Source organism: Sander lucioperca, chromosome 18 (assembly GCF_008315115.2).
Source record: "Sander lucioperca isolate FBNREF2018 chromosome 18, SLUC_FBN_1.2, whole genome shotgun sequence".
In the NCBI taxonomy this organism is placed as follows: Eukaryota; Metazoa; Chordata; class Actinopteri; order Perciformes; family Percidae; genus Sander; species Sander lucioperca.
In genome coordinates, this window is record NC_050190.1 from 7,229,875 (window position 1) to 7,251,411 (window position 21,537).

The 21,537-nt window shown below is 40.9% G+C and overlaps 1 protein-coding gene across 2 annotated transcripts; it reads right to left on the reverse strand.

Annotated features, from left to right (window-relative positions):
- Positions 1–13,043: 13,043 nt before the first annotated feature.
- Positions 13,044–20,245, reverse strand: ap5s1 (adaptor related protein complex 5 subunit sigma 1). Of its 2 annotated transcripts, none has more exons than XM_031310290.2 (4): positions 20,201–20,245; positions 18,110–18,292; positions 15,457–15,748; positions 13,044–13,626 (listed from the first exon to the last, which is right to left on the reverse strand). In XM_031310290.2, exons 2-4 carry the CDS (start codon positions 18,289–18,291, stop codon positions 13,498–13,500), a joined length of 603 nt encoding a protein of 200 aa, XP_031166150.1. In that variant the 5' UTR covers position 18,292; positions 20,201–20,245; the 3' UTR covers positions 13,044–13,497. The 2 variants fall into 2 exon arrangements, with proteins under 2 accessions (XP_031166150.1, XP_031166149.1); XM_031310289.1 differs by lacking the exon at positions 20,201–20,245 and adding an exon at positions 18,375–18,456.
- Between the last annotated feature and the right edge of the window lie 1,292 nt (positions 20,246–21,537).

The following is a 21,537-nucleotide window of genomic DNA, read 5'->3' on the forward strand; positions in this document are numbered from 1 at the left end:
AGGCTGAGGCACATCTCCCCAACGTGATGTCATCACCGAATTGCGTTAAAAAACCCACTAAACGATTAACGGTAAAAACTGGCCTTTAACACTATTTGGAGACATTTTTAACAATGATATACATATGTTGAGTGCTTTATGTACCCATTAATCAACAGTGGTGGTTAACCTGCAACATGGGCTTTAACATCATAGGCTACGTTTTACTATTTTCTGGCTTGGTGTCGAAAGTGCGTCACATCATCTCTTCCTGTAGACCACGTCTTAACATACTAAGTTTGACAAAGATAATTTAAGCTTTTTTACAATACATGCTTTTATTTTGAAATGATGAGCCAAGAAACACCAGGAACCATCTCTTTTCTAATAAAATGGTGCTTTGGACTGAACCCAACTGTGAAAAAAGAGCAACAACAAATAAAGAACAAACAGCATAAGCATGTAAAGGATGAAAAATATATATTTTTAAATGGGAATTTGCATGTTACTGACAATAGTTGGAGACTTTAAACTACTCTCAGGAAATTATATTTACAGTGTACCAGCTGACTACATTTTCTTTGAGAGCGAGTCAGCAAAGCTCTGGTTTGAAAAGACATCAAACTTCAGGCAGGTACAGCTTTGAAACCTGCAATAATGAGCTGTAACGGTTGGAAAGCTGGACCGAAATATTTCTCATTATAACTGAGAGTAAAGAGCAATGAGCTATCGGATACTGCTGTCTACAGTAGCCAGGGAAAGGTAATTTGGGGTTGATGGGTGACGCCCACATTACGTTAGCACAAATTGTAAATCCATCCCCACACTGTTAGGAAAGAATTGAAGCATCGTGCGAGGGAAAACAAAAGCTTACCTGGCCATCATTGGTGTCATTTTGGTAGCGACTGCATTGGAACAGAAATATCAGTCTTGTTCCTCAATAATACTGAGGGTCCCATGGCTGCTGCAGGTTTAAGTATTAAGTATAGGGTAATGATGTATAAGCATTTTGGCAACAGAAAAGATCATTACAGGTGAGAGAGGGGCAATGCAGAGAGGAAGGAGCTATGTCAAATCTGAAACAGGATCAGGATCAATAGTGAGAATTGGGACATGACGGACAATGGTTGTAGTCGTAGAAAGAAAGAAAGAAAGAAAGAAAGAAAGAAAGAAAGAATCTAGAGTAAAAGGAATGGATTGGGACAAGACAGGGACAAAAGTAAAAAAAAACACAGGGGACAAATAAATTGGGACCAGGCTGGAGGGGAAGAACGTTTTACTGCTGTGTTATCTTTTTCTCCCCACAGACCCAAACTGATAAAAGGAGGACCCCTGAAAACTTAAAATCGGGATCGGGAGTGAAAGTGATAAATCGGGACATGAGTCATCAAGAGGCATTAAACTAGGAAGGAAGGGACGGGAAGAGGGAAAGAACTTTTTTTCTCCTGTGTCCCTCTATATCCCTACAGACCCAAACTGATAGAAGGAGGACCCCTGAGGTCCCATTTGTGGCAATTATATGTCAAATTTTAAAAAATAAAATAAAATACCCCAAACTGCAGTTGCTGTTGTGCAGGAGGCAAGCTGGAGAAAAATATGGCAAAGATGTGGACAAATGTTGAACAAGTCTGGTTTTGCAAGATTATTAGCAGAATCAAAAACAGTCCAATCGTCATTCGTTCTATTAAAGACGTGGCTAATGATTCCTCAGTAAACAACATCAAGACATTTGTTTCAGTTTTGGAGGGTAGATGTTTCTCATTTGTTGAATAATGGTGGTGTAGAGATCAAAAGAATATATATTGAGGGGTCTCCAGAGATTCATAACTCCTAGATAGACCCCTACATCCATTCACCTTGACGATTTGGAATAAATTTTATACTGAATCATAGAGGCCTGGACTCTGGCCCGCTCTGAAAAAGGCATTAGTCAGAAATGTAACGTGTGATGTGTTCACACAAGGTGGCAGCAATTTTCAAAGATATTTTCAAAGCTGACTATACATGGGTGACACAAATGCAGCAACCCACACACACACGCAGGTAATTATTAAACTGCCATTTACAAATGAATGGGGCTCCTACTGTGTGTACTCAAATAACCAGACATCACATTCATGACACATACGGAATAGGAAAAATAATTTCAAAACTTAAACCCTCTACACCATGTAGACTAGTGTTTCAAAAATGTTGTACGCTGTGAGAATTCCTATCACAAGCAAAACTTGAACAGAGCTCTAATCTCCTTAAATGTATGCGGTCATTGGGCGGCATAAGACATGACAGCTGTCATCAACCATATCGGAGGCTCTCACTGTGAGAAAGGTAATGGCCAGTAAGGGAAAAAAATTGGACAAGGTTGCTTTTAGAATGGATTCAACCTGCACAATCTGGCACCACTGACACCCGGGACCGCTCCTGAGTGACTGCAGCTTAGTGAGAGATGACATGACAAGCACATAGTGCTTCCTGCTGCACAACCCTGGTGTCATGAGTGACCCACTTTCCCCTACTCTATGCAATTCCCTCTTTAAAACTGTATTACTATGCACAAAGGAGGATTCAATGTGCAACTACAGTCCGCAGCGGATCACACGCAACACAAGGGGAATTTTTAATGTCAAAAGACTGGAGTGTGTTCATTAAGTAAAACACAAATACATATTTACAATACTATTCTATGCTGCGCACAACATGTTTGCTCATATATGTGTGGCTGTCTGCCAATTCTGGGGTCCAGATGCTCTGAATAAAGTGGCATGAAGACAAAGTCAGACCTGCTCCTCCTCCCCAAATGAGACCATTCAGGCACGCCTTGTCAACTTGTATAGTCAAGATATCCACATTATCTCCCCAGACAGTTGCCCTTAAAATGGCCAACAAAGTGTAAAACAACAGTGGTATTCTGTGGCAAGTTTCATAATACCCAGGTTTACAGTATGAGCCGTGTCATTTAATCAATAGTGTATGGTAAACATATCCAAGTCTCCTCCATTTTACTGTGATAGCCTGTAATTTATCAACATGTTCAGGCTGCTAACAAGAACAAGAACACAAGGGAATTCTCTGCCTGGATTTCCATTATTTACAACCTGCAGCGGCTTTTTCATTAGTCTTGTTCAGGTGATATATTTAAGAGTGACAAATCACCACATGCATCGCAACTCCTGCTACATACAATGTGGTCTTGTGATATATCTCGACTTTACGATTTGATTAGGATCTCCAGAATGCTCTATTAAACAACAATGGATTGTGGGGCATTGGGGACTGCAGAATATAAACCAGGTATATCACTATATTGAGGTAATAGAAGATTGCATTGCTTTGAAATAGTATAATATATAATGTTATATATCATGATATAACATGTGGATCCAGGCCCTGAATTGGGATACAGCGTTGTTTTTCCTGGCATGCTACTGAAATTGATTGGGGGAAAAAAGTGAGTGTGGACACAGGAAAGATTTTATTATCAGGTACAGAGAGATGGTCTAATTTGAAAAGGCCTCCTTGATATTCTGTAATCTATGTGAGCAAATGCTGCATTGTTTCTCCTGGGTCCCAGAACTGGGTGTATGAACCAATTGTTAAGTGGCTGGCAGAGAGAAAAACCTCACACATGTCCTGTTTTCCTGCTAGGCCTCACTCACAGGGGACTCTCCACAATTGAATAAAACATCTCCATTTCATTTGGAAAGCAGCCGTAATGAGGCACTTTTGCACAGTATTTCCCCAGACTGGGCTCTCACGTGCCTTAAGCACTGCGTGGTTGAATTTGAAGCTGTTAATGGACTGTAGTGAGGTCAAAAAGCCTGAGACATACATACTATTCATATTTTAAGGTGGTGCAAATTGACTAATTTATTTACGCAAATAAACTGCAGCAGCCGAAAAAGAAATCTTGTGACTTAAAGAGAGCATGCTTGAATCCAAGAAAAGGCAGAGAAATGTTTTTGGAGATGTGACTGAATAATCCTCTGTCCAAGTCAGTACTGAAAAGCTGCTGATTTGTGGTGCTACAGGCACAACTCTCTTGGCACTCAGATGATATGTTGATTTTAAGCCCAACACAAGACATCAAACATTCAAAAGTTTCTTTAAAAGTACTATGGGCAGCATTTTGAAGCTCCATTAATCATGTTTTAATATTAACGCTGGGTCAAATAACTATGTATAATATGGAAGGTGTCGTTAACAATGGTGAACTCACAGAGATTTATTACAAACTCAACAGCTCTTTAAAGATTTTTAGCCAGTTTTAGCTCATTGCTTTGGTTTAACAGCACATTTACTGTATGGTTTAGTCTTAGACAGGGACGGAGCCCAAACCTAGGGAGGTCCAGGGCATGCGCCATTTACAGCAGCTTTAGGCATTATATTTCCAAGCCTACGGCGCCATAGCCTACACCGTAGCCTGTTGTGCACCTCTCAAAAAAAGTAACTACACGTTGCGGCGACGCAGACCAACAACTGTGATAGGTCTGTTTGACCGTGTCTTGGTAGTGTTGCATTTCCCCCTTTAGTCTAGGTCCGGGATAAGATATGTATGTGCTTCATTTAGCGGAGAATATCTCAACTGTTATAGACTAATATGACCCCATTGAACAACGGGGGTGTGTGCCAAAATCTCTACCCGGGACGAAAGTCCTGAAAATGACCACAATAGGTGACACTATTATCACACTACAGGTGAATGGGACTTTTTTTTCCCTTTATAGATATCCTCATACATTTCTACCAGTTTAATCTTCATATTAAGAGAAATACTTTTTGTATTACACTTTGTCTTAAAAATAAAATAAAATATGCAAATTAGGGATTATCTCATTAAATATGCGTACATATAAACCCTTGAAGCTACAGATTTTCTGAGGTGATCACAATGTTTACAATGACCATGTAGTGTAAGTGTAAGAATTCTGGTTTGATATTTTTAATTGTGTTTCTGTAGATGTTCAGTGTGGATGTTGTGTGTGTGTGGGGGGGGGGATGTCCTGGTTTGTGCTGTATTGAATGGAAAATTATAAATACAATTGTATACAAACAAGGGACTTTTTTAAAAGAAAGAAAACAAGCATTTGATTAATATACAGACATTGTATTTCCAACCTTGCTATTATCATTGGAACGTTAATTTAAAGTGAAAAATACAAAACAACAGGTTTATTCCCTGTGTTGCAAGGTAAAACTTTCACAACAGAGTCCAGGTATGGGGATGATGATGAGAGCTCATTCAGTGATAGGATTTTTACAACTATTGCCTCCCTTGCATTTGCAGTACTTGCAACACTATCATATCTGCTTACACTCTTCTATGACCTTATAATCATGGCCATTGTGAACATTGTGATCACCTCATAAAATCTGTAGCTTCAAGGGTTTATATGTACGCATATTTAATGAGATATTGCCTCATTTGCATATTATATTACATTTTTTAGACAAAGTGTAATACAAAAAGTATTTCTCTTAATATGAAGATTAATCTGGTAGAAATGTATGAGGATATCTATAAAGGGAAGAAAAAGTCCCGTTCATCCGTAGTGTGATAATAGTGTCACCTATTGTGGTCATTTTCAAGACTTTCGTCCCGGGTAGAGATTTTGGCACACATCCCTCGTTGTTCAATGGGGTCATATTAGTCTATAACAGTTGAGATATTCTCCGCTAAATGAAGTGCATACAAATCTTACCCAGGACCTCTACTACTTCTCATTTCCGGGTTCTCCTTCTCCGTAAACAACATGAAATCAAGGAGAGGGTTAACTTTTCCTGCTACAGCTTTTCGACCGTGGTCAGAAAACACAGAGGAGACACTTTGTTTCTCCGTCTCCACCACTGGAGTCGGTACTCTCTCACTCGCTCTACCACACACTCACCACATGCCGGCTCTGCTATTCTCTTGAAGAGATACGCTAGAACGATGCAGACACCAGGCCATAAGTATAAACCTCAGGCCACTTACGTAGGCTACGGCGTAGGCTTTGCGTATAATCTACGCAGGCAAGGCGGATTTATGGTTGTCCAGAGGAGCTAGATAAATCTGCCTTTAGCCATAACAACTGTAAATTATGTCAGTAGTTAGAATCTGTCAGCTTGTTTCTGAGTTCTTCTTTTATCTTGCTTCTGCCCCCTAATGGCCAAAAACCAGTCAATGCTGCTTTAAGTCTGGCTGACAACAAATAGTTGTCCTTAATCTTGAAAATCTAAATGTTTTGTGCAAATTAATCATTATTAGCAAAACAACTGTATGAAACTTTTGACTGGTTCTGGTCCTCATTCTCTACATTTTGATATATTTAGTGTCATGATAAACTGTATCAGGTTTTATTTCTAAAACTTAAACATATAACAAATAGCTTGAATACAAATACTTTGAAGCCACCACCAGTTTAAACTTGCCTCATCCTCCGACCTCCACAGTGTTGAATGATGCTGGGAGGAGCTGAGGGAGGAAGGGAGTGGTAAAAGTGTGTGATAAAAGGGTATGACCCATTAAACCCTCCAGGCCTGAGTAAAATACAGTGACACACAGTCTCACTGTACTTTTACCATAAAAAGAGTCAGCCATTCTCGGATGTAAATTTATTGAGGAGGTCGTAACATTTTACAGCTGGTACTCTGTAGTGGATATGATCACATTTGCTTGGAGCGGTAAATATTATGATCCCGTATGATGTGTTACACCGCAAACAAGCTATAACCTCTGCACAATTATTTTAATTACTGTTAAAAAAAAACTGCAATTAATGACCAATTGCAAGTTATAAAGAAGCATAATGGGTTCCTGCAGGATAAAAAAAAAACAAGCTCACAGTTAAAGTGGTATTTTTGAGAGTGAGAAAGTATCTGTCTGCCTATCTTCAATTTAAATAATGATGAAAAATAATAAGCCTGCCTTCCGTGCAGAGGCAGATGGCATCCTGTTTGCCATATAATCCCCACTGTCAGAACATGAGGAGCATGTGGCCTTTTTCAGTCTAGACTACTTTATCACTTAGCTTACTAACAGATCAAGAAATCAATTTGTGGGGAAAAACAAAAAGAACCAAAAAGGAACGCGGAAAATTGAAACTATGAAAGCCTTTGTTTTCATTTCTTTCTGTGAAGTTGTTGTGTAGTCGACTGTTGCCCCGCAGACAGCGCTGCCTTCTCATTGGTAATGAGCAGCAACGGCAAACCTACAGAGGAATGGCACTGCAGAGGGAGCTTAATTAACAATTAATTGACTTATATTTTCAATTAATTGAGTTGTTTGAAGTGGTGTGATGTCAGTCTCACACTGACAAGCAATACCTAAACACAGCAGGGGCATCATGCAGATTGGTTGAAATGTGGAAAAAGACTTTCTTTTTTAGGGGCTGGGGAAATAACATGAATTAAATGGCTTGAAATTGGAAATCTAATGCGATTTGAGATGCTAAAAGAGAACATCTCTCTTCTGATGCTTGATAGACTGGATGAGCCTGGGAGGGAAATGGCAATTCTCTCTGTGCATGTGTGTGGAGGGGGTGTTTTTCAGGTATAATTTGCAGAAATATGGCAAAGAACAAACATTAGGAAATGATGATCCAAGCCATTTATTCAAGTTAAGCATGCCATCGCCTACATACTGTACTTCAAAAAGATAAGCTCCCTCCTACACAGGCAGGGGAGAATGCAGAAATCTACTACTGATCACACAGATCTGTTGTGACACCTAATATGAGTGGCGTTTAGCTGTTATCACTGAGCATTCCTCAACCTCCACTCAAATAGAAACTCCACTTAGCATTCGCCTATGAGAGAAATGTTTGAAATTCTAGAGATGTATGCATGAAAGAGAATAGAAATGATGCCTAATGTATATGAATGGGAGCTGTGACGTTCAGGTATTTCACGCCGCATGCCCTGACAGAGGCTCAAGTGAATAAGTCGTCAACTCGCATTGAAATTCATATTGTGTCCCCTGGCTGGAGCTGAGCCCATTTTCTCCACAGTGCTCTCGCCATGAGCCATACAATAGTCAGGGAGACATCTAATGAGGCAGGAGAAGAAATATTAAGAGGAAAATCCTTAAACTCGAGGAGTTGGCATATTCAATGGCCAGTCTCTAAATACAATGAGAAAATCTTTTGTTGGGAGCTTCAGGCTGGTTCCAGGGAGTAACAAAACGCAAGAAGAAGAAAAGATTGAGCGAGTGACTGAGATGGGCTGTGACAATGTCAGCTTTGGTCTGGTCAGCCTGGATGGATGATGAGTGGATATGAGGGCAGCTGGAAGCAGAGAGGCAGGAAGGGAGGGGAGGGGAGGGGAGCAGGAGGAGGAGGATGGAGAAGACAGCTCAGAAGGTTCATATCTAGATCTGTAAAATCTGTGCCGGACAACCTCTGCACTCCCCTACCATCCAAGTATGAGGTGCTCCGCAGGCCCTTCCCTCATGACTCAGTGAGCAGGGGTGGAATGTAACTAAATACATTTACTCAAGTACAACATTTTTGTTGAGGCACTTTACTTGAGTCTTTTCTTTCCATGCCACTTACTTCTACTCCACTACATTTCAGAGAGAGTACTCTCTAAAATGTGAGGATATTTCTGCATTGAGTACTTTTAATACTTTAAGTACATTTTTATTCATTCATTTATGATACTTACATACTTCTACTTAAGTAATATTTTCAATGCAGGACTTTTACTTGTAACAAAGTATTTTTTTACAGTGTGGTATTACTGTAGCACTTTTACTCAAGTAAGGGATCTGATGACTTCTTCCACCACTGTCAGTGAGTCAGCAGTGCCCTCCAGCTCATGTACAACGCAACTCCCCAGACTTTGCTTCTGATCTGCTGGCACTGCTGCCTCATGCAGTTTGACCTTTGCATCCCCGAGAGAAACTGGCCCAACTCTCCATCTGGTTGGTTGTTTTCAACGCCGGGCTGCTAAAAACCACTATGCAAAGTCGGTGAACGGCACAAGATTGTTTTTGCTATGAGAATTTTCTAGGGCTGCAACTAACGATTTTTTTCATTGTCGATTAATCGATTAGTTGTTTGGTCTATAAAATGTCAGAAAATGGTGAAATAGTCTCGCATTGCCGGACTAGTCCACACAGCATTCTGGGATGGGAGGAAAACGTGCTCTGGTTTATTGGCATTTCTTTAAACCAATCACAATCGTCTTGGTCGGCGCTAAGCACCGAGCAGAGCAACGGTGCATCTGCAAAATAGCCTCAGGAAGGAACTTGTTTTGGTGGAACATGTGTACATTCAGAAGTAGTTTTAGTCGTGCAACAGAAAACTCAGATTGGACAGATAGTCTAGCTAGCTGGCTGGATTTACCCTGCAGAGATCTGAGGAGCAGTTAATCATAGTCTTCAGAAATCCACCAGAGTTTAGAATGCCAACACAAAGAAAGAGGAAGGTGACGGACATCTGGCCAAAAAGAGGGACATCCGGCGGAATTTCTGGCAGCACCTGACCAATCCCGGAAATGAAACGTCGTGGATATAGACTATCCAAATGTCTTGTTTTGTCCACAACTCAAATATATTCAGTTCACTGTCACAGAAGAGTAAAGAAACTAGAACATATTCACATTTAACAAGCTTGAACCAGAAAACTTTTTTTTTTTTCTCCTAAAAAATTACTCAAATGATTATCAAAATAGTTGCCGATTGATTTAATAGTTGACAACTAATCGATTCATCTTTGCAGATCTAGAATTGTATGTACTTCAGTTAATGGCCTTCAATGTATTCCCTCTGTAAGTGCTACTGAAGCCCGAGTGTTCAGGTTTTCGTTTCAACTCCACATTAAAGCAGGCTACACATGTATATGTTATTACATTGATCACCCTGCCTACAAACAATCACGGGGGATAAAAGTGAAACATCTAATTTTAATCTCCACCTGACATTAACTCATGCATTTTATCAAACAGCTGTGTGTAGGCAAAGATCAACTTCCTATGTCTTTGCATCACTAATTGGTTGTAATTACAAACTGGTTTCACACACACGAAAACAGTCTCAGCGCTGTTTGTTTCATGTTTAGCAGCTCCTTCTAAATTGTTTCGAAGCAGCCGCAGCATTCCTGATTTTGTTGCCAGTGGATTTCTGCTCCGGTGTCACTAACTGTCTCTTATTATCAGACTGCCGCTCTCATCATGTCTGGCTACACACTGCCCTCTAGGGCAGGGTTTGTCATATTTCAAGAGTTAATCAGTACTAAATGTATTTATACAAACTATAAACTGGAGTCTGACTGCAAAGTCATTTGTCTGCTCAAAGAGCTAATTTGAGATTAAGGATCAAAGATCCCTGCCAGACATGTTGTAAAACAAATAAAATGACTCTGCTTTGAATAATAATTTGTGTCAGATGTGTCTGCATACCTTTGGCAGTACAGTACACAATAAAGCCAGGTTTATCTTTCAAGAAGGTTGCATGTGAAAGCCTTTAGTTCAAAAATGCACTTGAAATACTGGTTTCTCCACAATGTCCTTGACTGCACATTGACACTGACAGGAATGCCATCTGGTCTAGTGCTGCTAAACAAGAAATGAAAAAGATCCAGCTTACACAGAACCGAGCTGCCGTCTTGCTCTTCACTGCTCTATGAGGAGCATTGTTGAAGGGATGTACGCTAGGCTGTTATGATGAGGCTAGAAGAAAGAAAGACATATAGCCTGGTCCAGTATATAAGACAAATCTGTGTCTCTAGGAAACCTACACACTTATACTCACAGCTAACACACACACACACACACACACACACGACAGGCACTATCACACTAGGGAAGCCTTTATGGGACGCTTCACACTACCTTTACCTAAAACTAATGCCATAAAAAAAACTATAATGTATAGGGCAATGTCAAATTGGAACATATTATAACTGTATTTAACACAGATTACAAGTGAGATCAGTTTTAAAAAGGGAGTACGATTTGTAATTAGTCAAAAAGAAATCATTTTAAACTGCATATGATAGTGAGGATGTGAATATATATTCCTTTGTTTACCTGAGTACGGACACTAGTGTACACGGGTACCTGTCCACTGGTTACTTGTGGCAACCGTTTGTTGAGAAGGAAATGTGAAGGTATCAGTAGAACTATATTTTATTGATAATGTGGAATTATTAATTATATAGCATTTATTTATTGTATGGACAATATGGAAGTATTAATGTAACGTTGATTGTATTGTTATGTTTCATCTTTTGTGTGGACACCAGGAAGAATAGTTGTTACTACGGTAACAACTAATGGGGATCCTAAATAAAAGATAAACATCGCCCTCTGCTGGTCCTGCAGTGGAACTTACTGCTTTTCTGATTCAGTTGTGTTATTCAGTTCTCAGGTGTTTTTATCCAGCTGAAGTTAGGTCTTTTTTTTATTCCCCATGAGATGTACACAACCTCTAAATCCTTCTCATGTGTTCTATCATTTTTAATGTGCCATCCCCGGTGCCTCGTTTTTGAAAAAACGCACCGCGTGTCCTTGATTGCAGAGTAGGCTACACAAGTTTCAAAGAACACGCCTTGGGTAATGCTAAAAAAGAGTTTTATTTTTGTAATACGGGGGAAAAAAAGAAGAAGATCAAAGCAAATCACGGCCCTGGTTTTGGATTTGGCTGGCTGTAACAGAAAGTGTCAGGCTTTTATGAGGCCAGGGGGGAGGAAGAGCAGGAGAGTCGGGGGGGGGGGTCGCAGTTGGAGGTACAACAGATGTTCACAAGGTAGGTACAGCATTACATCTGTTATTGATTGTGTCTGGATGCTTCAGTTGTTTTTTTCAGTTTGGTTTCATAACATTTAATTTCTCAAGAATGATGATGTTTTTGGTTTGATCTTTGATCTTTCTTTGCTTCATTTCTGCTGTTTGTTGATGTGAGATGAAGCATACTCTGTACTGCACAAAAACATAAAAAATAAAAAAATCTGCTTCCTTGATGGAGGAATGAAGAGGTGGCATCAATCCAGGAGAGGGCTTGTGAGAAGGCTAGGATGGCAGCTTTTGACAAGATGTCAATATAAACGGTTTGCCAGATTGGATGTCTACACTAGAAAATGGGGAAAGTACCTGAGCTCTCTGGAGGGCTCCTAAGAAGCTTTGTGCTGGGGAGAGATGTGTATGATGGGCTTATGGTGGTGTCATTTATACATATGTTTATTTGGTTTACAGTTTTTGTCTGGGTGGGTGGTGATGACGAAAGTATGTTTTGTGTTGTGCCCAGATAGCTCAGTTGGTAGAGCGGGCAGTTAGACTCTGACCTGTGGCCCTTTGCTGCATGTCATTTCTCTCTCTCTCTCTCTCTCTCTCTCTCTCTCTCTATGTCTCTCTCTATGTCTCTATGTCTGCAGCTGTGCTGTCAAATAAAAGGCCTAAAAATAATCTTTAAAATAAATGAAAATTGTTAATCACAAAGAAAATATTTGCTTTCCTCATACCCTAAAGGCTCTAACACACTAACCCGACGGCCCACCGTCGGCAGGAAAGGCAGTCGGACTGATCAGTCGGCTCCCCAAGGTCAAAAAAGTGCCTGGGAACACACCGAAGCGATGCTGACTTGAGTGTACATTCTGCGCGTGCGCGAGATGTAATAGGTCTCCATAACAGCAGACGGCACTAATCTGTATTGTCACCCAAAAAATGAAAACCGGAAATGACGCAACATCTCTCTAGACCTCGTAAACATAGAGCACGCTGTCGTCAGTCATTGTTTTCATCAGAGAGTGGTGATAGTAGTCAAGAAGGATCGTTGTTGTCATTACTCGCTGAACGGAAGGAAATACGATGGCTAGTAATAAGAAGATACTGGCGTTGTCCGCTCCGGTTTTCTCGTGCACTGATTCGCTAGTCAAGGGCTAGCACTCCACCAATCAGATTGGTCATTTCAACAAGTGAAATTGGCCAAAATGAAGGCCGACGGCTCCTCCGACTGACGACGGCACGGAACACACCGAACAGACTTGAGTCACCGACCTCGCCAGAGTGTCCGACGGCCGATAATCGGGTTGGTGCGTCAGAGCCTTTAAGAACGAAAGGTGCATTAGAAGTCACAGGGAGGCAATAAAGCACTTTGAGATTCATTTATATTCCCAGAATTCTCAAACAAAACAGGTCTGGTCTGGCTCCTCAAGGTCTCACCGTGACATTTCAAGTACTGTGAATCAGATGAAGAGTCTTTGATGTTGACGAGTAAGCTTTTAACTGGCCTCTTCAGCTGCACTCTTTAATCTGCCACATTTTCCCTTTTCAATTTGACAAACGGGATTTGAACTGAAGCCTCCCACGCAGTCAACAGTCAACAGTGAGCTGCAAGTGGCAGAGGGAGATATGTGTTCACTCTGTGTGTGTTTACTACCTCGTGCAATCACAAGCAGCAGCAGCTGCCAGCAGTCTGTTCTCCTTCTACCGCCGCCGCAGAAATGTCGCCAATGGTGAACAGCCAGTTTGTTTGAACGCCAGCAGTCACAGCTCGCGGTAATTAGCCTCGGACTGGACGTGGTACACCGGGGCTGCTTTGGTTCACTTGGCCATGTAAGCGGCTACTTCCTTCTCCAGAGCCTGGGCGAAGCGGTGGTTGAGGAAGAGGAGCTGGCCGTGAGGAAGCAGGCGGCTGAGCAGAGCATCCACGCGGTTGCTCCTCAGCAGAACCTGGAGGGAAAGGGTTGCTGTTAGTGACCACACCACGCAGACCTTTTTTTCTGTGACTAACAATTGGTATTTGTTTTTTAAACAACATACAAAACATACAATTCGCGACATGAAAATACAGGTAATCCGCAAATTGCCAAATATCGGCCCGGATAATCGGCCAGGCCGATAATTGGTCAATCCCTACAACAAAAGATGACACAATAACCATATATAAGACCATAAAACAAAATAGACAAACTGTAAACCAAATAAACATAGTGTAATGACACCACCATAAGGCCATACACGTCTCTCCACAGCACAAAGCTTCTTAGGAGCCCTCCAGAGAGCTCAGGTACTTTCCCCATTTTCTAGTGTAGACATCCAATCTGGAAACCCATTTGTTTGACTTTTTTTTTTAAACGCCGCCATGCAGACCTTTCTACGATCGCAGTTAGTTACAGTTGGTAATAAAACCTGTACGGCTGCAATCTTTTCATTACTGCTGCCTGGGTTTTTTTTGTATTGCCGTAGCCATAACGTATAATGAGTTGTTGCTGTTGAGCATTGCTAAATGCTCAACAGCAACTGTTCTTCTGTGGAGGTAAACTGTGTGGTTGAAGAGATTTCAGGGCCTTCTCTAGTGAGTAGTGAGTAGTGTGTGTGTGTGTGTGTGTGTGTGTGTGTGTGTGTGTGTGTGTGTGTGTGTGTGTGTGTGTGTGTGTGTGTGTGTGTGTGTGTGCGTTGATGGTAATAAAGGAACATGTCACCCAGTGATACAGTGCGGCTCATTGATGGGTTTTAATAGTTTTTGGACAACAATGGAGCTCACAGAGGAATAAGGTATTTCAGGCTTTGGCAACTATTCATTGTTGGTTTTGGTCTTTTCATGGGATTTGTTGATTATATCACCAGGCTAAAATGTGTGTCCCAAATAGCAACGACAGAGCTAAAACTGCAATTAGCAATCTGGTCCTCCTCTAATCCCTGCTTCGCCAACTGGCCAACAGGACGTCGAACACAGCCAGACACTCCAGCTTGTTGAATTCAAGTACAAACACTGGTTACAATAGTCTGACCTTATTCTCCAGCCAACACAGTTAAGCCGTGGTTAGTGTCTGTAGCCACCCAAACACTAACCACGAGCATGGTTTCTAATGGTGGGCATTTTAATGTGCCGGCAAGTCAAACGGCTGCCTGAAGATCTCCACAACAAGGCTGAAAATGGCTTCCAGGTTTAAACGTTAAGGCTAACCTAAGAGGGATAATAATATGTATCAGCCAATCCTCTATAGCCACACTGTTTTAAGGTATCCCCAGGGGGGATTTGAGAAACCTTTATTCTATTTGTTCCAAAACAGAAAAAGGGTTAGCGATTTCACTGCCTTTTCTTTATTTAGACCACATCAGACCAAGTCTAGATCAAAAACCACTGTACTTAGACTTTTCAGTCCTGGACTTTATTAACATGGAGACTCCAGAGACGGTTTAAAACCCCTGTCAGATCTGTGAAACATTAACTGTATTTGTGAGAAACAGAAAGAAAAAGGGGATTTCACAGCTTTTTCTCCATCCAGATCACATCAGACCAGCTCTAGATCAAGTCTGCATGTTAATCAAGTCCAGGTTGGACAAATAGAAGTACAGTGGTCTGACCACAGTCTCATGTCAGCCTCATTCAAGAGATTTAGGTATCAGAAATCATGCAGATATTTACCACATGCAGCCATTTGGAGTTGCCCTGTGCTACTTGATCACTTTGGTGTTGAGTGTACAAGGGTTCCTGAATGTGCGACACATACTGGAGACCCCTTTCTGAAAATGGAAGCCTGTCTGTGTGGCGCTCACCTCGCTGCCCTGCCCCAGCATGTGCAGGTGCTCCAGGCAGTGTCGGGTCAGGTTGCGCAGGGTGCCCTCAGCCAGCAGGAGGTTCTCATGGGGCTCACAAACCAGCGTGAAGCCCAGACTCTGGACTCCCAGCCACAGAGCGCTCATCTCCTCAGAGAAGGGGTCTCCAGCTCGGAGACGCACCACTCCGCTGTCTGCCTCCTGCAGGGCCAGCGCCTCCTCCCCGGGTACCGTCTCCACCAGCACCCGGGCCGAAGCCTCCCGGGACAGAGAGACGGCACTGCGGACCTGCCTGAGTCCCAGAGGAGCAGTTGGATATAGTCAGAAATACAGAACCAGGCAGGCAACCAGACTTCACCTGATATCAACTATGATTACAGCAGGAAGTAACGCAAATATTTATTTTTCGTTAATCTATCCTTTTACTTTTAAGTTAAACTTAAGTTTTTAAATGTGTTTTGTGTGTTTAAAATTGCAAACTAAAGACAAATTCCCATCATAGATTAACAGAGGCGATGTAAAGTGATGCCTAAAAATTGGATATTTTGTCTGTCTAAATAATAATGTCTAAAACCCAGAGGCATTTGCTTTACAATGATATGAAATAAAGGAAAGCAAGCAAATATATATTATATATTACTATATTTGAGAACTTGTCAGTCAAACAGCCACATGGGCCAAGGGTTTCCTGCCCAGATACCTATCTTTGTGCTACAGTGAATCAGATGCAGCATTTTAACATTAATTACTGAGTATACATTAATAACTTAGAATAACTGAGGCCTTTTACAGAATGTTCGGAAAGTCCGTTTTTCCTTCATGCTAGAAAATGAATATGAAAAATACACAAATGAATGATCAAATTGTTGTGATTGACATGTAGCAGTAGAACAGTACTGTCAGTCTTTCCCACTGCGCAGAGTGAGTAATAATCAGTAGTTACAGGATGACCTGTGGGAGAAGAGAAAACTACACACACGCTGGGAAATAAAATCCTCGTATACTGAAAACAAATGAGATGAATGCAGAGAAGATCGACAGACTCCACTGGCCTCTGTGATGCTTTTTTTACATGGAGTGCCATCAGAAATCAGCAGGATGCAGAAAGAAGAGTGGATGCAATATAGCGGAAAACAGGAAGAGGGTGCTGTTCTGCTCGGATAAACAGAGCCAAAGTGATTCCAGATGAAAAGTTTACTATCATCAACACAGCCAAAAACACAGCCAACCTATACAGCAACATCAAGAAGAAAGACATGGAATGAGCAGCATCCTCTTGACACAAGGATCACTGGGGTTTATGGGAAATGTGGCCTTAATTTGAAAAAAACATAAGCAGTAAGACCATAGGGCCCGTCCAAATACAGTACATAATCAACTGTGTGACTGTGTATTTGTGTATTGCCCTACTACACTTAGAGACTGGATGTGTGTGGAGGATTATAAGATCTCACTGGGAAACTTTACAAGCAGCAGCATCAGGATGCTAATAAGATGGAGAAAGCCATAACTGAATCATGTGAATTGCGTACGTTTGGGTTAATTATTAGTTTACATCATCATTTTAATCTTACGTGCCTTCGTTTTTAATTTGGTTGAGAAAAAGCGAGTGTTAAATGTTATGCATTGCTTACATTGGAAGTTTGTAGTCCCTGACATCTTTGTAACCCTCTGACTTCAACTACATCATGGCCATCAGGACGTATTGTTGACAATAGGTAAAGCAGTCTATTGGTGCATCACAACCACCAACCCAAATGGACTGATGAGTAATGCTATACGCAGACGCACATTTATTCAAGTAGCCTACTGTAAGTCGGTTGACATACTTTTACTAGTATTTCCATTTTATGCTACTTTATACTTCTACTCCACTACATTTCAGGCAGATATCATACTTTTTACTCCACTACATTTATTTGACAGATTTAGTCACTTGTTACTTTGCAGATAATACAAAATTTGAATCAACTGATAAATGATGTTGTTATAGATTAAGCTACTCAGCAGTAGGGCTGCACAATATGAGGAAAATATCAAATTGTGATTATTTTTGACTGATATTGCGATTGCGATATGATTCACAATATTGGAGGGAAAGATCATTTTTGTATCATTTTTCTCATTTTCATTAAAAAATATTAAAATTTAAACAATTAAAAAGATTATAGTGTGATTTTTTGCGAGGATATACCAAACTAAAAATGATTAAGACTGTAGAATACGATTTGTAGGCTGGGATGTCTCTGCAGCACCACAATACTTAATTTAGAATGGTTTGACACATATTTTGCCTTTAACAAATATTGCGCGATTTGGATATTGCACTAGTCCAAATTGCGATTTCGATAAAATTGCGATTAATTGTGCAGCCCTACTCAGCAGTAAGTAAAGTAAGTCAAATTAGCTCCACCTTCAGCAGCTCCAACATTAGTGACGCTTACACATTAGTAATGTATCATTCATTAGAATACAGTCATCCTTCTAGGTATGTAACATTAGAGGAACTGAATTTGTGTACAGTAGGCTATCTATCACTGCCTATATGGTCCATTTTATTTATAGATGAAAACAGACAAAACTTGTTGTTTGTCAAAATAGCAAGAGAAATAAATAAATTCAAAGAGCCTGATTTTTTAAAAACCCGACTCACCTTGCTACCACAGCTATCCTCTCCTTCTGCACAAGTCGTCTCTCCTCCGGGTTGAGCCCCCGCTCCCGGTCGGAAAAGATGCCTTCATCTGGACCGAAGAGCCGGGAGTAGAGCAGCCGACTCTCCCCGGCACCGAGAGCACTGACCGAACACACTGTGTGGATCAGGAAACACCGGACCATGCTGTCATGTGTGGAGAAAAAGGCACAAAAAAGCCACTTATTTCTCGTGAACAGTGTTTACAATGTTGATCCTGATTACTCACTTCCGCGTTGGTCAGCTGACCTCTTTTGGCTACCGTTCCTATGCGTTGTTTGAACCAATAGATGGCGCCCGCAGTATATTACCAAAGAATTTCTAGACCGGCTTTGATATTAGGCCTACATTACATTACATACATACATACATATATTATATTACAATACACCCCCCTGCTACAGGAATCCCATGACCATTATAGACATAAACCAACAGCATTCAGACACAAAGGAGTTAGATAATAATGCTACTTTCCTCCATGATGATATCCACAGAAACAGCCAAAAGTAGCCTATACATAACACATACGTATGTGAAATAAACAAAAACTGTACATAGTATATAATGTATGTGTATGCTATGTATGTATAATATTCCAAAAGAGTAAACAAGCGAGCAAAATACATGAAAACGTAACAGAAAAATGAAGCATAATGTGATTTTAAACTAATAAGAAAATGAGACCTTCACCAGTCAGATTTTTTAGGAATGTGAAAATAGGATATAGGGTCTGCTTGATTAATCGATTCATCTTTTTGTCTAAAATGCCAGAACATTTTGAAAAAGGCCAATCAATCTTTTCAAAGGTCTTCAAATTGCCTATTTTGTATGATCAACACCCCAACACATGAGATACACATAAAGATATTCAATTTAGTATCACAGAATATCAGAAAAATCATTGGATTTGAGTTATTTTTGTGGAAAACGTACTAAAATGATTAATTGACCAGATCAGATCAACCTTAATTGAATTCCAAAGGACCCAAAGACCAACATCGATAAGAGTCTGAGACAGCGTATAGAGTAGTGTAGCTGTGGAAGAAAACAGGCAGAAGGAGGCTGCAGAGAGGCTGAGTGAGATCAGTGTTTCGGGGGTCTCAGCTGACAAACAGAGGCAGCTGTTAATCCAACAGCTGCTGCTGGTCACGCTTCTTTACTCTCAGAGGCCCTGCTCAGTGTGTGTGTGTGTGTGTGTGTGTGTGGCGGAGGGAAAAGAAAGAAAGAAAATGTATTCACTCCACTGCCCTGTTAACCTCCTCACCCTCTGCCCTGCACACACTTGCTGCTGCTGAGACACGCCGTAACAAGACCTGAGGGTGCGGTGCTTCTTCTTTTGGAATTAAAATCTCTTTTCTGACATTCTGCTCTGCTTGTGTTATTGTTACAGCTGTGAGATGAGAGCAGCAACACACCAGTGCATAAGAGTGAATGGCTTTAGGGATGGTGATCCAGACTAAAATATCTCAGCAACTACTGGATGAATTCAATGTTGTACATGTTGCAGGTTGGATTCGAACCAGGGCCGCTGCCAAGGACTCAGCCTACATGGGGCGCACGCTCTTACTGGGTGAGCTAAAGGTCACCCAGTCCAGAGCTTGTTTGACCCAACAAACATCCTTACATGGAATTTAGTGCTCTTATACTTAATCACCTTACTTCCTGCTTTGCTCCCATAATAATTACGGGAGGCCACTAGAGGGCACCGGCACTATAAAAGTAAATATGAGTCGTAATTGCTGCTTGAACAAACGACTTATGGGGTCGTTTCAGGGAACGACAGTCTCATTAATCCAAATGTTGATCTCTTGAACTGTCAACTAGCGGCATCATCAGATCAAATCCTCCAAAAACGAGTCCTAGATTTAGCCTTGCCTTGAATTAACTGATTTTCTGCGGAGCATTAAAGCTTCTCCAGGACTAATGAAGGCTTAAATTGAACCTCCAAGGAGCCAGGTTTAACGTGAACTTACTGTCTTGCCCCAGGTTTTTCTCTACATCTACTTCATGGATTTGCATAAAATGTGGTGCAAACAAATTCAATGTTCCTACCTGGGTCCTGACTTTTCCTCGAGTGCCTTTTTTTCTGTGTGAAATGTCTCGTCTATCTATTGGATGGATTACCATGAGAGTTGATACAGACATAAATGTTCTCACAGAGAGTGAATCATACTGACTCTAGTGAGCTTCTGACTTTTTACCTGGCGGCATCATCAGGGTCAAACCTGCTAAACTAGTCCTAGATTTAGCCTGGTCTTGAATTAACTGATTTCCCAAAGGATGATTAGAGTTTCTCCAGCACTAATTAATTACAGGCTTAAATTGAATTTGACTTGAGATTAATGTTGTCTGTCTTGTTTCAGTGATGACAGAAATTTCCACCAGCCAGACAAGTACTGTCTGGTGCTCAACATATTTGATGAAAAAAAGGCTAGCTGTTTCCCCCGTTTCCAGTCTTTGTGCTAAGCTAAGCTAACCAGCTGCTGGCTGTAGCTACATAATAACTGTAGAAACATGAGACTGCTATCAGTCTTTTTATCTAACTTTTGGTTAAAAAAAAAATTATTACCCAAAATATCCAGCGATTCCTTTAAGCCAGTATTGCCTACATTAATTTTTGATGTTTGATTTACACTCTTGACCAGGAAGCTACAACACCTACTGTTCACTCTAGTTCTATGAAGCTTTCATTTAAAAAAGGTGTGGCTGAGAAGTATTTCTTCAACACCCACGCTGTGTGTAATAATCAGCCCAGAGCCGTTTGCAGGCATTACCCTTCAATAAAGGAGTGAATGAGCGGGATGAATGCAGGTAATGATTAGCCAAAATCAGTGTGGAAATTCATAATGAAAGTGAAGCCAGATTTCACCGTCAGTATGGAACTTTATAACCCTAAGATTTTCACTGCACAAACTGCATGTAGAGGATCAGATTTTCAATAAAGAGTATGAATTTTCAAAGCAGCGAGCGTGGAGGATGAACACTACTAGAAAAGCCTGGGCAAGTTTCACTATTAGTCACAGTTCCCTCTGATGAAACAAACCAGCTGAATAAGAACAACAACAGGATGTGAAGGGCGACCACGACCAATAACAGGGAGGCCCCGAGAGTTTGAAATAAAGGAAGCTAAAGACAACATGCAGCTAAAATATCTTTTTGTCTAGGCTGTATTCTCAGCAAGCGGAAATGAAAACATCCTGAACTTATGGTAAAATCGTCCCAGTCAGCAGAGGATGTGTGCATAGAGCAGAAACAGCAGCTAGGGCAGAGCTATGGCATAGGTTTCTAATCCTCGATAACATTCAAAATGAAAGTTCACTTCAAAAAACAAACAAACACCACTTCTCCACCCTTCCTTTGAAACCACAGTGTTATGCTCCGTGTTTCAG

Bases quoted from the DNA above. Each gene is read 5' to 3' on its own strand.
- ap5s1 (XM_031310290.2), bottom strand. From the start codon at position 18,291: ATGGTCCGGTGTTTCCTGATCCACACAGTGTGTTCGGTCAGTGCTCTC. The intron at 15,749-18,109 runs GTGAGTCGGGTT...TCTGGGACTCAG, and splicing joins AGGATAGCTGTGGTAGCAAG to GCAGGTCCGCAGTGCCGTCT. The intron at 13,627-15,456 runs GTGAGCGCCACA...CTTTCCCTCCAG, and splicing joins TGCTGGGGCAGGGCAGCGAG to GTTCTGCTGAGGAGCAACCG.